The sequence below is a fragment of the Prosopis cineraria genome, unplaced genomic scaffold (assembly GCF_029017545.1).
Source record: "Prosopis cineraria cultivar Desert tree isolate PC_DT_omini unplaced genomic scaffold, ASM2901754v1 PC2, whole genome shotgun sequence".
NCBI lineage: Eukaryota > Viridiplantae > Streptophyta > Magnoliopsida > Fabales > Fabaceae > Prosopis > Prosopis cineraria.
In genome coordinates, this window is record NW_026555333.1 from 40632980 (window position 1) to 40648725 (window position 15746).

General features: G+C 33.7%; 1 protein-coding gene across 5 annotated transcripts in view; it reads left to right on the forward strand.

Moving 5' to 3' along the window:
• The first annotated feature begins 1171 nt into the window (after nt 1-1171).
• Nucleotides 1172-15746, forward strand: part of LOC129302187 (cytochrome P450 97B2, chloroplastic) — a 28408-nt gene continuing 13833 nt past the window's right edge. The window contains exons 1-8 of one of the 5 annotated variants that reach the window (XM_054940881.1): nt 1172-1550; nt 3387-3567; nt 4093-4200; nt 5163-5247; nt 5862-6103; nt 8171-8344; nt 8549-8635; nt 8767-8826. In XM_054940881.1, the coding sequence (XP_054796856.1) occupies nt 1390-1550; nt 3387-3567; nt 4093-4200; nt 5163-5247; nt 5862-6103; nt 8171-8344; nt 8549-8635; nt 8767-8826 (1098 nt within the window). In that variant the 5' untranslated portion in view covers nt 1172-1389. Of the gene's footprint in view, nt 1551-2568; nt 3285-3386; nt 3568-4092; nt 4201-5162; nt 5248-5861; nt 6104-8170; nt 8345-8548; nt 8636-8766; nt 8827-15746 lie in introns of those variants that run through there. The other 4 variants (XM_054940882.1, XM_054940884.1, XM_054940883.1 and 1 more) reach the window with 4 other exon arrangements.

Consider the following 15746-nt stretch of genomic DNA (forward strand, 5'->3'; position numbering starts at 1 on the left):
CCATCACAAGCCTTATCAGGCCAATCCAAAGCAATAATCTTATTCAGCTTCTCGTATGGATGGACGAGTAGATGCATCCCACTAATTTCGCTAGATAGTTAGCTGCCATATTGTTCTCATGACTTATATGTTGCAACATAGCCTCCCATTCTCTTCTGAGAAGGTTATGGATCTCTTTGACAAGATCATAATCCTAGTGCTCAAGATTTGGCTCATTGGGTAGAAGATCCAAGCCCTCCGAAGAGTCCATCTCAAGTACAATTGTCCTCAAACAAGCATCCCATGATATTTTAAGGCCAACCAAGCCCATAATTCGGAGGTCGAATGCTTGACAAGCACTTCCTCTTCGTTTATGTTAACCTTTAGAACCTTATCATGGCATAAATTTAATACAATGCTAACCGTAAATAAATAATTGGTGTAAAATTTCTTTCATTTAACGTAAACTATTTAAAATACATCAAATATCAAAGAAATCAAATAATATTTTTCCATAAAAATTATCAAATTAGAAAATACTTTCATCTCCCCCATCATCGAAATTAGAAAATACCTTTTCAAGAAAGAATTGGGAATTTGTGAATTTTTATGAAATTTACATTTTTATGAAAGGTAAAATATTTTATTATTTATAAAAAATAATAAAATAAGGAAAAATAAAAATTTTACATGATTTCAACTTTAGAGACTAAAAAATATACAAACATAAACGTTTAATATGATTTTTAAAGTGGCAAAATTTAAGTAATTTCTCCTTATATACTTATTCAACTTTGATCCAATTAAACTAAAATAAGTGAATCTTAATATATTAATAATATTAATAATAAGAGTTTGTTATGAAATAAATAATATATAAAAAATTATATACCTTAATTTAATTAAAAACAAAAATTTTAAATATATAATGTTAAGTATAGAAGTTTTTCTAATTCAAAAAATTGCTCCTCATAAACAAGTTTTATAACAACAACAACAAGTTTTACAATCATCATCATCATCATGCAACGGTATATTTTTGTTAAGAAAATTTTTAAATACTGAAAAACTTCTTTAATCAATATAAATAAACATTGAACTCAGCATTAAATATCTCAACGGCTAACCCACTAAGATATATTAAATATCATCGTGCTATGCCGATCTCATCTTCACCTATTTTAGTTCTAACGTGAATTTCCCCAAACAATACCTCCCACTTCGCACGTTACAGAGCAAGAAGGACAAAAATCTAATTCCTAATTCCATCGTGGTTTCCCCAGCTGTGTCTCCCACTTTCACCGATTAAAACATGAACGACTTTCCTTACATTTTTATAACTTATCTCACTCCTTTTCTACGATCCACAACAGTCTCTTCGCTTTCAGCTTCCTTCGTTTGGCCATCTTCATGGCTTCTGCTACTATCTCACACCTCTCCTCAACCTTATCTGATGGCAACTTTCACCGGAGGAACAATTTTGGGTTGTCGCCTTTCAGTTCTTCTGTCATCCATTTTCCTGTTTATACTAATATTCGCAATTCTAAGCCCAATGGGTATTCTTCTGTGAGGTATTTTTCTTTTACTATTTAGTCTTTTTGCTATACTTGCTTGTTTGGTTGCCAGGGGTTGATGGAATATATGGGCTTGTCTGCATTGGATAATATCTGCGGTTTTCTTAGGTGCCTCAAGTACTTGTGTGAATGCTTAAGCCTCACTCCTCTCTCTAGTTTTTCTTTTCTTGAATTGTTTTGTGGTCTTTTTTTTTTTTTATTGATTGCTTCTTTTGGTTCGTGGACTGCTAGTTGCCTGGTGGCTGATTCTGAAACTAGAATGGGAAATTTTCAAAAGCCTTTGATTTGACTTTGTTTACAGGACAAACGGAAACTAAAATGGGAAATTTCAAATGATTCTCACATGATATTTTTGTTACTTATACCACACCTTATGTCCCATGCACAGTCTCACTGCTTTCAAATTTCTCCATTTGGCCTTCACCATGGCTTCTGCTATGTCACAGCTATCTTCAACCTCGTCTGGGTGACAATTTTCACCAAAGGAATAATTTGGGTTTTTGCCATTCAGCTCTTCCATTTTTCATTATCCAGTTTATATTAATATGATCCGCAATTCTAAGTTCAAAGAGTATTCTTCTGTGAGGCGCTTCTCTATAACAATTTATACTTTGTCTTGTCTATTTGTTTGATTGCTAGGAAGTGATGAAAACTATAGGCTAGTACGCATTGTATGATATCTGCTGATTTCTATGGTGCCTCAAACTAGTAGCCATGGCATTAGTTCAATTTTATATGAAAGAAATCTGTTTATTTGCTCCTTTTTTTCCAGTTTCAAATATTAACCTTAATATTTACATGCATTTATTAGAGCGGTGTAATCCATGTAATTGACCCCACCTAGTGGGATAAGGCTTGTTGTTGTTGTTGTTTTGTGATTCCATTTTGTTTTGGTTTAATGGACTGTTAGTTGCCTGGTTTCTGAAATTGAAAGTAAAGTGGAAAATTTTAAAAGCCATGCTGTTTACAAGAAAAGGCTAGTTTAAGAAAATGAACCAAAGCATAAGCAACAATTATATGCCTGTACTAAGATGTGAGGAAATGAGATAGGAAAAACATTGTAAACCAACAAGCCAAGAACACAAGCACCAGAAGTTCATACTTTTCTCCTTAATGAGGCTGATTAGATGAACTTTCTGTGGCCGATATTCTCCTATAAATTGCATTTATTGTGTTCAAAATTTAATAAATTATTTCAGAGCAAAATTCTTTATAAATGTTTATGATATAACCCTGCTGTAAACAATAAATACACAATAATAATCTAAAGCAAGCAAACAATAAATGAGGGAAATTATGAGGTTTTGCTATTAATGATCACAGAGAACAGAATCAGTGTTACCAAAGGAACTTCACTGATTCTGGCCAAAACCCTATTCCCTATGGATAAACAAAATACAGAGAGTAAATAATCAACACAGATCAGGTCCCTCACTGGTTTTCAAGAGACCAACACTCACCTCACAACTGTCTTCTCTCTAAAACATTGTCTGAGTGCACCACGAAACATAACTAAATATTAATACCAGGCCAAAAAGTGACCTTAGTGTCTAAGCTGAGTCTGTAGCCACACTGCAAATATTATTACTTACTCCCCATCACCAAGACCCTAAGGATAAAAACCTTGACCTGCTGGATCTTTCTTCTTTGCCCCATGTTTTCTCCTCAATTTCCTCTCACATGTCTTCATAAACTTTCCAGCTCTATCAGTTTACATCTTCCTTCACTCAGGTTTTTCTTCTTTTTGTTGAAAGTGTTCTTTCTTCAGTGCTCATAAAATTGACTTACATTTGAACTATGTATTTGCTTAACATGTGTATTTTAATAATTTAGATGTCAGTCAATTGATGCTGATGAGAGGAAGTCAAATAGGAATCTTCTAGATAATGCAAGCAACATACTTACGGAACTTTTGAGTGGGGGGAGCATTGGGTCCATGCCTACGGCTGAAGGTGCAGTCTCAGATCTGTTTGGTCGGCCTCTCTTCTTCTCACTATATGATTGGTTCTTGGAGGTACTTTCTGCTTGTCCTTTTTGTAAATGGTAAACCTATGCCTTGTCTCTGATACTAATTTCTTAACTCAAATATCTTTATTTTCCACTTTATGTTGCCCCTTTCCTTTGCCCAATTTTGGCCTTTTGATTTTGGTATTGGAAATTTTAAGGAGTTGAATTTCAGTGATGGCCCAGCAGAAACTATCCAACCATTAGATATTGTTTCATTATTAGGGTTCCTAGCCTTGGCTCTAGTGATTCCCCTCGTGCTACATGTTAATCACCTTCAAGTCCTCTTCTTAGATATGAGAGGACTTCAATGTTGTGGTTGTTGTGGGATATTTGAACAAGCAAAACAATTGGTTGCTCCAACTTGTGAAATATTGTGCTAGTAAATACTTGTAAGATATCTTGTACTGTTTAAATTAATATTTTTCTCTATATATCCTTCCCCCTGGGGAAAAATTTGATTTGATTTTACTTTTGTTTGAATCTGCTCAGTTCTACTTTTGTCTATCCTCTGATGATATTGTAAACATGGCAGCACGGGGCTGTGTATAAACTTGCATTTGGGCCAAAAGCATTTGTTGTTGTATCAGATCCCATAGTTGCAAGACATATTCTGCGAGAAAATGCATTTTGTTATGACAAGGTACCATCTTACCTGTAGCATTCTCCTTTTTTTTTTTTTTAAATTTATTGAGAAGTTGTGATCAGGCTTGAACAATTCCCATGTTTTGCCTCCTTAGTTGGTATGCTTTAAGGGTTGTTTGTATTATTGAATATTCTAACTGAAAGGCATGACTTTTGAGTGAATTTCTCCTCCATTGTTGTATATTCATGTGAAACCTGAAAAAGGATAAAATGTTGAAGCGCAAAACATTTTTCTCTGATTTGATTTCTGATTGAAACTGAATTTAGGTTTCCACTGAGTTTTTTGGTATAATAATTTGAGCCTGCGAAGAAAATATATTTTCTCTTCAAATGTGCATGATGAAAAGGCTGCTAAGCTCATTAACCTTCATTTTGTGGGAAAACTACATCTTGGATTTATGTGGACAATAAATCTTCATGAATTTTCTGTGCATCAAGAAGCTGCGTGGTCAGTGTTCACATTGCAACTGAGAACCTTTCTGATATAAAGTCCACCTTACCATTTTTAAACCCCCTGTTCCTCATTTTGCCCAAACTTCAAACTTTCTCTACATCCTTTTTGTTCTTTTCTCTGATAAGTAAGTTCTGATATTTTCACCATGATACCATCAGTGCACTTCTTGTGGGAACTGGCAAAATTTGTGGCATTATGCTTTTCAAATTAATTCATGGGTTTTCATTCTAAGTTTATACATCCTGAACCAGCAGGAAGCTGGAGGATGCCATGTAAAAGCAGGATGAGACATTATCAAGTTTCCACCAAAATGAATTTTTTTAGGGAGGGGGGGGGGAGTATAAACAAAAAGCTGCCAAACAGGGTGTAAACCTGTGACAGGATGGTTTTGAGGAAGATCAAAGTTCCTATTCCATTTGATTAGTTATTATGTTGTTCATTTTAAACAAAAATCAGTTGATACTTATTTACTTTTATTTCTATTTCTGGTTTGTGAAATAAAATAGGGAGTACTTGCTGATATCTTGGAACCAATAATGGGCAAAGGACTCATACCTGCAGATCTTGATACTTGGAAGCAAAGGAGAAGAGGTGCTCGTACAGCATTTGTTATATCATAGTCATTTATTCTTCTCTTTTGTTTTTCTGTTTCATTCCATGTCTCAGCTTTTGATTGAAAATTTATATCTTTGTCATTTATTCTTCTTTTTTTGTTTTCTCTTTGATTCCATGTTTTAGCTTTTGATTGAAAATTAAGGTAACTCAACATTAACTGAAGTGGGATAGCTAGAGAATTGGAATTTAGGGTGAAGAAAGTATTATTTTACAGGGCATATTAAGGATGGAATGATGAAGGCTTATTTTAATATCAAGGATGATCAATCGGTGGTTCAGCTAACTTTGTTGGCCTACTATACTGCCATCCCCACTGGGTGCATCGGGTTTCCCAAAAGAGTCACCTAAGACCCTCAAATATGTAATGTGATCTACATACTAAATAAGTTGTCAAATATCATTACTAAATCAGTAAATGCTGCTTAGCTGAACTTCAGTGTTCAATTGGGTTAACAATAATGACCTTCGACAGTCTGAATAATGCTTGACATCTGTGGCTTCTATAGCTTATTTTTCCACTGATAATATTGTCAAACATTTTGTGACTTACCTCCCTGAGATCCTTTTTGTTTATTTTTATGAATTTGCAGTCATTGCTCCTGGTTTTCATGTTTCATATCTGGAAGCTATGATCAAAGTATTCACAGCTTGCTCAGAAAGAACAATATCAAAGTTCAATAAACTTCTTGAAGGAGCAGAGGACAATAATGAACAGAAGTCAATTGAATTGGATCTTGAAGCAGAGTTTTCTAGTTTAGCTCTTGATATTATCGGGCTTGGTGTTTTCAACTATGACTTTGGTTCTGTGACTAAAGAATCTCCTGTCATAAAGGTTTGTCTAAACGATGAGGCATTTCAAATATGTCATTAATTTTCTTTGATTGTAAGCAAAAGCATGCATGCTACTTTCTACCTTTTGTTTTGCCTAATGTGACTTCAGTTACATATTTATTTATTTACTGTGCTTGCATATTAATTGCTCTTCTACATTTAAACTGTCTGCTTACCCCGAAAAAGAAAAGAAAAGAAAAGAAAAGAAAATAATCGTCTATGTTTTGGGTGTTGAGATGTATCGCGGAAGCAGTCTCCTGCTTCTTTTAGTGAAGAAAAGAGCGTGATGGTACATTTCAAGTAGTCTTGCCAAAATAGTAGCACCATCAGTAAGTCTTGCCAAAATGTTGCTTCTAAATTTGTTTACAACCCTGTGTTTCTGGTCATCAACCCTTCACGCTTCAGGGACATCCAATGAATCGAACTTCTATTTTTTCTTCTTGACCTTCACCTAGTTAATCTCCACTCCATGTCTTGAATATGATGCTTCCCTGAATCTCCTTTTCTTACAATTAGCTTGGCGGGACCAAGAGCTTAGACTGCAAATTTCTTGACAGGAAAACCATCTAACAAACAGATACTAAACACTTGGAGAAAGGGGGGAAAAACTCCATTAAAAATATGGGAAAACTTTGGAAACATATCATTAATAAAAAGTGGTGTCACTATTATACTCCTGTTTTTGGTTGAAAACTAGGGTTAGGATTCAAGTTAGGTGATATTAATGCTCTATTACTATGTTGAGAAAATATGGAGCATAAAAGTTACGAGAAAATGAAGTTGGACAGAACTAGAAAAAATGATTTTTTTTCTTTTGGGTCCAGGGGTATTTGCCTAATATAAATATTAATATTTATTAGCAATATGATTTCAAATATTTATTAAATCAATATGATAAAAAATTGATGAGAAAAATAATGCAAAAATTATAGAATTCATAAAGCTGCGAAAGAAATATTGTCAAAGAAATGAAATAGGAAATAATTTTCTATTGAGAGAGAGTGAAAGTTAGAATATAGATATCACAATTATAATTGAGAAGCTTAAATATATTTTGTCATATTTTATTCATTTTACAAAACTTATTTTCTTAATCAATCTATAAGAAATTATATCTTAAGAGAATGTTAATGAGATTTTTTAAAAAAAAAATCAACAAGGGAAAATGGATATATTTTAGAGGGGAAGGTTAAGTTTTTTTTTTAAATTAAAAACTAGTACTATATAATATATAATATGAATATCTTATGCTAGGGTGGGGACTGCCCCCGAAGGGTAGCATGTAGGACTATCCTTGGAATGAACTTTATGATACACTTACATATATGCATAATTGAATAATTTAATGACAGGGTTTGTTCCATTGCTTGCAGCCTATATTTATACTAACGCTATAAATAACCATATAAAGAAATTGACACTTCTTAATTTGGATGCATTGCTGGTAATTATTTCCTTAATGTGGAAATCTTTCTTTAATCTCTAAATAGGTCATCTCTTTTCTTATCCTTCAAAATTTACCTTAATTTTGAAAACCTCTTAACACAACTGCACAAGCCAACAGTTGTATGTTGCCAGGCAGCACTAGAGGATCCAGTTGTGTCATTAGTAGCAACCTAAGTAGCTATGACCAATTAAAAACCACATTGCGTAAATTTTATGGTCTTTTCAAGTGATATATACTTCATACTAATCAGTAATCATTCTCTTTTGATCATTTCCTCTGACTTTTCAAGTGATATATACTTCATACTAATCGTTCTCTTTTGATCATTTCCTCTACTACTCTTTCTATCTGTAGGTTTCTTCTCTCACTCAGTTTCAGACTAAAAATGAGAGACACTTGAAATAACACCATTCTATATTTTACTTCTGAGCTTCAACATTTAATCTGTTGCTGGTTGTCCATTGAATGATTGTCTATATTTCAATATTGTAGACCATGTTGAGAATTCTTTTAAATTCTAGACTTCTTTATTTGATAGTTTTATATCCATTGAGCATTTATATTTTTTAAAGCCACTGATCTGGAGAGTTATTTGACCATCTACTTTAAAATGTGTTATAGGCAGTCTATGGCACTCTTTTTGAAGCTGAGCATAGATCCACTTTCTACGTTCCATATTGGAAAATTCCTTTGGCTAGGTGGATAGTCCCAAGGCAGAGAAAGTTTCAGAGTGATCTGAAGGTTATTAATAGCTGCCTTGATGAGCTTATAAAAAATGCGAAAGAGAGCAGACAGGTGAGAAAGTACTTTTGAGTTTCAATTCATCATTGTTGTGTTTGTACTTGAAATCTATAGTGTTGAAATGACACTCGTGTGCTTTCTTTACGGTCTTTTGCATTTTAATGCCAATTTCTCTACTATATATCCTTTTTTATGGTGTGTGCGTGCTGCATTGATAGGAGAGTCTTATCATGCTACACTGCAAATCTTTCATCGTAGGATCTTGGACCCATCACCAAATTGTATTTTCTCTGGCAGGAAACAGATGTTGAGAAACTGCAACAAAGGGACTACTTAAATTTGAAGGTGCCTGTATATCTTTGCTGAGTATCATACTGATTTGCAATTGTTAAACTATATACATAAATTCATTGCAAATTAGGAGTTCTATATGTATCTCAGTTTCATTTTAACTGTTACTAAGAAGCTTACAACAGGATGCAAGTCTTTTGCGTTTCCTAGTTGATATGCGGGGAGCTGATGTTGATGATCGACAGGTATTTCTCTTCCAAATCTATTTTACTCTACCTCAAACCGTGGATAAAGTAGTTATCATTGAAAGATTCAATGACCATCTATAACATTTAAGTCAACTTTTGTTTATGCAATGCTATAACCTCACGAAGAAACTTATATCCTTTTTCTTTATGCTTTATAATCATGTATATCTTTCAGATACAAGGCTTTCATAATGTCTTGAATACCTATAAGCAGGATAACTTTTTTTCAACTATAAGACTTTCCTAGATTCTTATAGACTTCCCATGTGCGACCTGTTTGAGGTTAGGGATGACTCAAAATGGTGCGTTTTGAGTCATAAAAAAAAATTATATGCTTCTAGGCCGGCGAGCCTAGAAGCCTTTACTGAAAAAAAAAAAAGGGGTTCTAGGCTAGCTAGCCCAAACCCATTTAAAAAAAAAGAAAACAATAATTTTGGGCTGGAAGTTCAAGCCAAACAAAATATTAAGGGGGTTTGGACTGGTACAACGAACTTGATCCAGTGGATTCTCGAGCCAGGTTTGACCAAAACTGACCCAATCAATAAAAAAACATGAAAAACGAATTTATTTAAAAAAATTATATTATTAAAAAGGCACACATGCTGCATGGGGCCCACTAGATGGGCCAAATGACACTTGGAGGACCCCACTCAAAAGCTGATGGCGCATGGAGCACGATGGACTGGCAAGTGTTCCAATCGGAGTGCGGGAAGACATTGCGTGGTGTGCACCCGCTATCTTTGAGAGTGCGGGTTCTCTGGATTTTTTAAAATTTTCTTTTCCAGTGAACTTCTCAAGGTGTATGAAACCTTTGATTGAAATGTCGTTTGTCTTAAAAAAATTTCTAAATTCAAGATTTTCATTTTGATATGTTATATGCTTGTACTGAGATGTATTTGGAATTTATTTTTGAGCTTTTTCAGTACATTTTATAAGTTAAAAAATGGGAGAATTATATTGAAATCCCGCATAAGGAAATTAATTGCTACAAGTTCAATGGCCTTAGTTCAATTGTCAATGGACCTTGTAGTAATTAATTTTCTTGTATGGGACCTAGATGTAATTCTAAAAAAAAAATTCTTGAAAATTATTTATTTCTCTTTTAGGAAGATATGAAGCAAGAAGCTTCAAGCAGTACTGATGGCTCAGAAAGTTATTTCGTTGGCATTGAATATCTGAATGAGGTAGATTATGAACCTCTTATTGAGGATTTCGACTTGAAACTCTTTAAAGAGGAGGAGGAGGAGTATGAACCTTAAAGCGAGGATTCTGATCTTGAAGAGGATCCTAATGACAATGTAGATTAAGTGCTGGAAGGGCCCAAAGAGGTGTGCATATAATGTTGGGATCAAAATACGAATCAAAGGGTACTAAGTATCTTCAAGACAAAGATGAAGCAGTGGAACAATCCTTCACACCCTCTGTGATTGAAAACATAGTTAAGAAAGATGCTAAAAGAATTAAAAAGTCATATTACATTTCCCCAACTATAAGAAAATATCCAAGCTTCATAACTAAAGAAGAAGAAGCCCTGATTGTGGGAAAATTTTCTAATTTAGGAAAGAGCTCATGCAATATAATAAGCAAAACAAGTCATACTCGAGAAATCTTCTATGGAATGGAGCTATTAAGAGGATGAGAGGGCAAAGAAAATATAAAGACATAATTAAGTATAGTCTTCTTGGGTTTGACACTTGATAACATAACGTATTTTTGTGAATGTTCTGTTTTGTCAGACTTGATGTTTTTTGATGCCGTTTTATGTAAAGACCTTTTACTCTTGTAAATATGAAGTGTGTTTAATTTTAATGTTGAATGGCTTTTATTGCTTTAAATGCTTCTTTTGAATGGGAGCTCTTAAGCAATGAGTCATTTAAAAGTAAATATAGTAATTGTGAAAATATTTAATTTTTTTTTTAGATGATAGTGATATTATTAGAATCAATGTGATAGGGGAGATATAAATGTAGCTTTTTAATCGTTGACCTAATAATGTTGTTATTACTCTAATGAAGAGTAATATAAATATAAGACATTTTATATTTCTCATAAGTCATTTGTTCTTCGTTTAATATAAAATATTATTAATGTGGGATAGTTTCGTATTAGAACTAAGAATGACAATAAAAAACATTATCGTTGAACTTATAAAGGTTACAAGTTAAATGGGGACAAGTGGGGCATATGGCACTATAAGGTGACATACATTTGGGAAGAGCAAGATGTGATTGAGTCATTGATTATTGTTATGGCTAAGCCTGAGGTAGGTAACTCGATTCAACATAGGAGAGATTAAGAGGTATACACGTCATGAAAATGAAAGAATAGTATTGCATGAATAACCTTTTTAAGTGCTTTGGATGATGATTTGATGTATGAATTTTTAAAGCACTCCATAGCTCAAGTCATGTGAGCCGCCTTGAAAGAGAAGTTTGGGAGTACCTCAATCACCAAACTGAGAAGGCTAACATTTAAGTTTGACACTTATAAACTGAAACCAAATATTCTCATGCAACAGCACCTTAAGGAGATGGTGACTAGAGTGTAACCTCTCTAATAAAATAGTACTCAGTTTAACCTTAATGGAGTAAAGTGTGCTACAACCTAGGTCATATCCCTAAGAAGTGGATAAAATCACTAAGAGGTTATCAACGCTACAAATTACTCAAGATGGTGAGAGCTTGATCGAGCTAAATTATCTTAAATGCAAGTAAACCTAAGCTAGTGAAAATGTGTGAATTACTCTTATGACAAGTATGGAGATCCTTAGGAATTTAATGTTAGAGAGTTCATTGCCCACCAAAAGTGTTTAACTAAGAACTGATTCCTCACTAAATTAAATTTCTTCTAGATTCAATTAAACTTAGTTAAATTAGCTAGTTGACCTAAGCCAAATCCCCTAGATTAAGGTAGATATAGCCTCAGCCAACCCACTAATTAAGTATTCTAGTGTGTTCTATCTATCCCTTGCCACGGCCAAGCATGAAATGGACATACAAATATCACAAAATTATGCAATACCCTAATACAAGCCAATGAATTAACCCACAAGATTATTTAAAGGCAAATCCAATACAATTCATAATAATTCAACACATTATGTATCAAATCACTATGGCCAAATCATAGCATTTGGACAAAGCAAAAGAATAGAGTCAAACAAGAATTCTCTCATTACAAATATGATGAGCTCAAATTAGAGTCAAGAGCCAATCAAGTTGCAACCTAAATCTAGAATTACAACATGAAGTAAAATGAGAAGAATCTAGGTTTAGAAAGCTCTTAGCCAAGTGTTGACTATGTGGACTTCATCTCCTTCATCTTCCTCCTAGGGATCTTCTATGATCTCTAGTCTTTCATCTCCATGTCCTTCCTCATTTGGCTGAACCTTGTCATCACTTTAATGGTTGATTTCAACCTTCAATCTTTGAATAATTGGGAGGGATAGGACAAAAATGATGAGAAAAGAAGAACGGGATAGGTTTTGTATGATTTAGTGGAGAAATAAGAGAGATATGAGTGGTTGAATGGATGAGAAAATTGATGAACAAGTGAGAAAGTGAGAGAAAATGTTTTTAGGTGGGAAAATTAGAAAGAATCTGAAAGGGGAGCTGAACTACACAAAATGGCTAAGTGAAAAATGATAGAAAAGGCAAGAAACTTGTCAAGTGATTGTGACAAATTGTTTTGGAGGGAAATGGTGATAATTCCAAACTAGACTTATTCTAATATAATGTGCCATTCCAAGCTTAGTTTACACCTTCTTGAGTCTTCTTCTTCATGCCACAATTGCCCCTTAAAAGCTTCTTTGATTTGCTTTGAACTATGTCTTCAATTATCACATTAATTCACCTATGTAATAATTTAATCAAATAATCAATTCATCATAGTGTGACATTTATTTAATTAGAATAAGAAATATTTAAAGGTTTCATGTTAGGAAAGCAACTGTGTCCTATTAAAGTGATATATGAGCAAAAGGAAGATTACCTTAAATATATATGTCCGTGCTCATGACCAAAACTTGTCTCTTATAAAACAATTTGTTGATTCATAAGTGTGGATACTTTGCATTCAAGAGAGATTATCTGAGTCTTAGATTGACTCTACAGGAATCAGACTAGTCATGACAAGAAAAGTGTATATTGATAAATCTAGGACATTTAAGGTACATTTAATTAAGAATAAATTGAACTATAAGTTTATTTGTGCTTACATGGTCTGTGAGGCCTGAGTTTACAATCCAAGAAGAGGAAACAACTTCCATTAGAAAAACATTACTGGAAATATAAGAAAAATGTGAATTTATATAATCCACAAGTACTTGATCGTGTTCATTTTACTCAGGACAATCTTTTGCAAAATAGCCCATTTTCTGACAAGCGAAACATTTGACCTTTCTTAGGTCAATTCTCTTTTTCGTATCCTTCTTTCCTTTCTTCTTGAAAGGTTGTTTGTCCTTTTTCACCTTAGGCCACTCTTGTTACCCTTCTTGCCCCTCTTGAGCTTAGCATTGGAAGGACCACCTTCCTCAATAAGGTAAGCTTGTCCAGATGACTTGTAAGCTTCCAGACGTTCATCCTCTAGCTCCAAGTGCTTAGCCACATCGTTAAAAATAATAATGTTCTTGTTGTGGGTTAGGTTAACTTTTATGTGCTCTCAACTAGTTGTGAGCTTAAGTGATTTGATTATAGCCTGCACTTGTTGCTTATGAGACGAGTCATGCCCAGCTTTTTTAAGTTCACGAATCATGTTGACTATCTTCTTAGGGTGCTGTTATATAAGAGTAGTTGGCTTCGATTTATAAGTTTTAAACTTAATCATCAACTTTCTCAATTAGCAATTGAGATACTCATAAACTTCTCTTTCAAATTTGCACATCAAATTATCAGCCATAGCACTTAAAAGTGTTATTTGTGTGATACTTTTTTTTTTCATGCTGTGTATGTCTTTTAATCTCTCCTATATTGAGCCAAGTTACTTATCTCAGGCTTAACCATGACAATAGTTAATGGCTTGACAGCATCCTGCTCTTCCAAAATGTATGACACCTTACGGTGCCATATGTCCCAATTGCTTCCTTTTAACTTGTCACCTTTGTTAAGTTCAACGATAATGTTTTTTACCATCATTCTTAGTTTTGATATGAAACTATTTCACATTAATAGTATTCTATATTAATCAAGAACAGAGTATTTATGAGAAATATACAATGTCTTATATTTATATTATTCTTTGCTAGACTAATAACAATACTATTAGGTCAACGATCAGGAGGCTACGTTTGTATCTCCCATCATTTTAATAATATCACTATCATTTATAAAGAATCTTACAAATATTTTCACAATCACTTTTTTTGCTTTTACATGACTCATCACTTGAGAGCTTTTTCTCAAAAGAAGCAATAAAAGTTATTCAACATTAAAATTAAACACGCTTCATATTAATAATAGTAAATGTCTTCATACAACACGTCATAAAAAAACATAAAGATTGACAAAACAGAATATTCACAAGAATACATTATGTTATCAAGGCTCGAACCTAAAAGGACAATACTTAATTATGTCCTTATATTTTTTTGCACTTTCATCCCCTTATAAAGGATTTCTCGAGTATGACTTGTTTCACTTGTTACGTTAAATGAGTTCTTTTCTAAGTTATTTGAAAATTTTCTCACAACCAAGGCTTCTTTGGTTATGAAGTTTGAATATTTTTTTACCGTTAGGGAAATGTGATCTGGCTTTTTAATTCTTTTAGCATCTCTCTTAGCTATGTTTTTTATCACAGAGGGTATGAAAGGTTGTTTCATTACTTCACCTTCATCTTGAAGATCTTTAGTACCCTCTAATTCGCATTTTGGTCCTGACATTGTGTGCACCTCTTTGGGCCCTTCCAGTACTTTTTCAAGATCGTCATTAGGATCATTTTCAGGATCATAATTCTCACTTTGAGGTTCATATCTTCCTCCTCTTTGAAGGATTCCAGGTTGGAATTCTCCCTAAAAGGCTTATAATTTGGCTCATCCAGATATTCAATGTTAGCGGAATAAATATCTAAGTTATCATTGTTGCTTGTGGCCTCTTACTTCATATTTTCCTGAAAAAAAAAAACATGTATGCCTATATGAAAGAAAAAAACTTTTTTTTTTAGGATTTTTTTTAACTTATGAGGTGTACTGAAAACAACAACAACAAACAACAACAACAAGCCTTTATCCCACTAGGTGAGGTCGGCTACATGGATTGCAAGACGCCATTGTGCTCTATCATTTATCAAGTTTTTAGGAATATTATTAATTAAGAGATCGCATTCAACAACTTTCAAGAGTGTTTTCTTAGGCCTTCCTCTACCCCTTCTAATCGGACTCAAAGTTATATGTTTCACTCTTCTCACTGGTGTCTCCCTTGGTCTTCTTTGTACATGCCCAAACCATCTCAACCGATTTTCTGTCATTTTTTCCTCGATAGGTGCTACCCTCACTTTTTCGTGTACGTACTCATTTCGAATTTTATCTTTATGTGTATGTCCGCACATCCATCGTAACATTCTCATCTCTGCGACTCAAACTTTATGCTCTTGCTGTCCCGTTAGAGCCCAGCATTCACTACTATATAACATTACCGGTCTGATAGCAGTGCAATAAAACTTTCCTTTAAGTTTGTTAGGCACTTTACATTCGCAAATAACTCCTTTAGCTTTTCTCCAATTAAACCATATAGCTTGAATCCTATGTGAAATATCTCCACTGATTTTGCCATCATTTTGAATAATGGCTCCCAAATATTTAAACTTTTCCACTTGAGGTATAATTTGATCTCCCAATTTCACTTCCAAATTATTGTCGAATAGTCTCTTACCAAATTTACAATATAAATATTTCGTCTTACTCCTACTCAGACGGAAACCTTTCG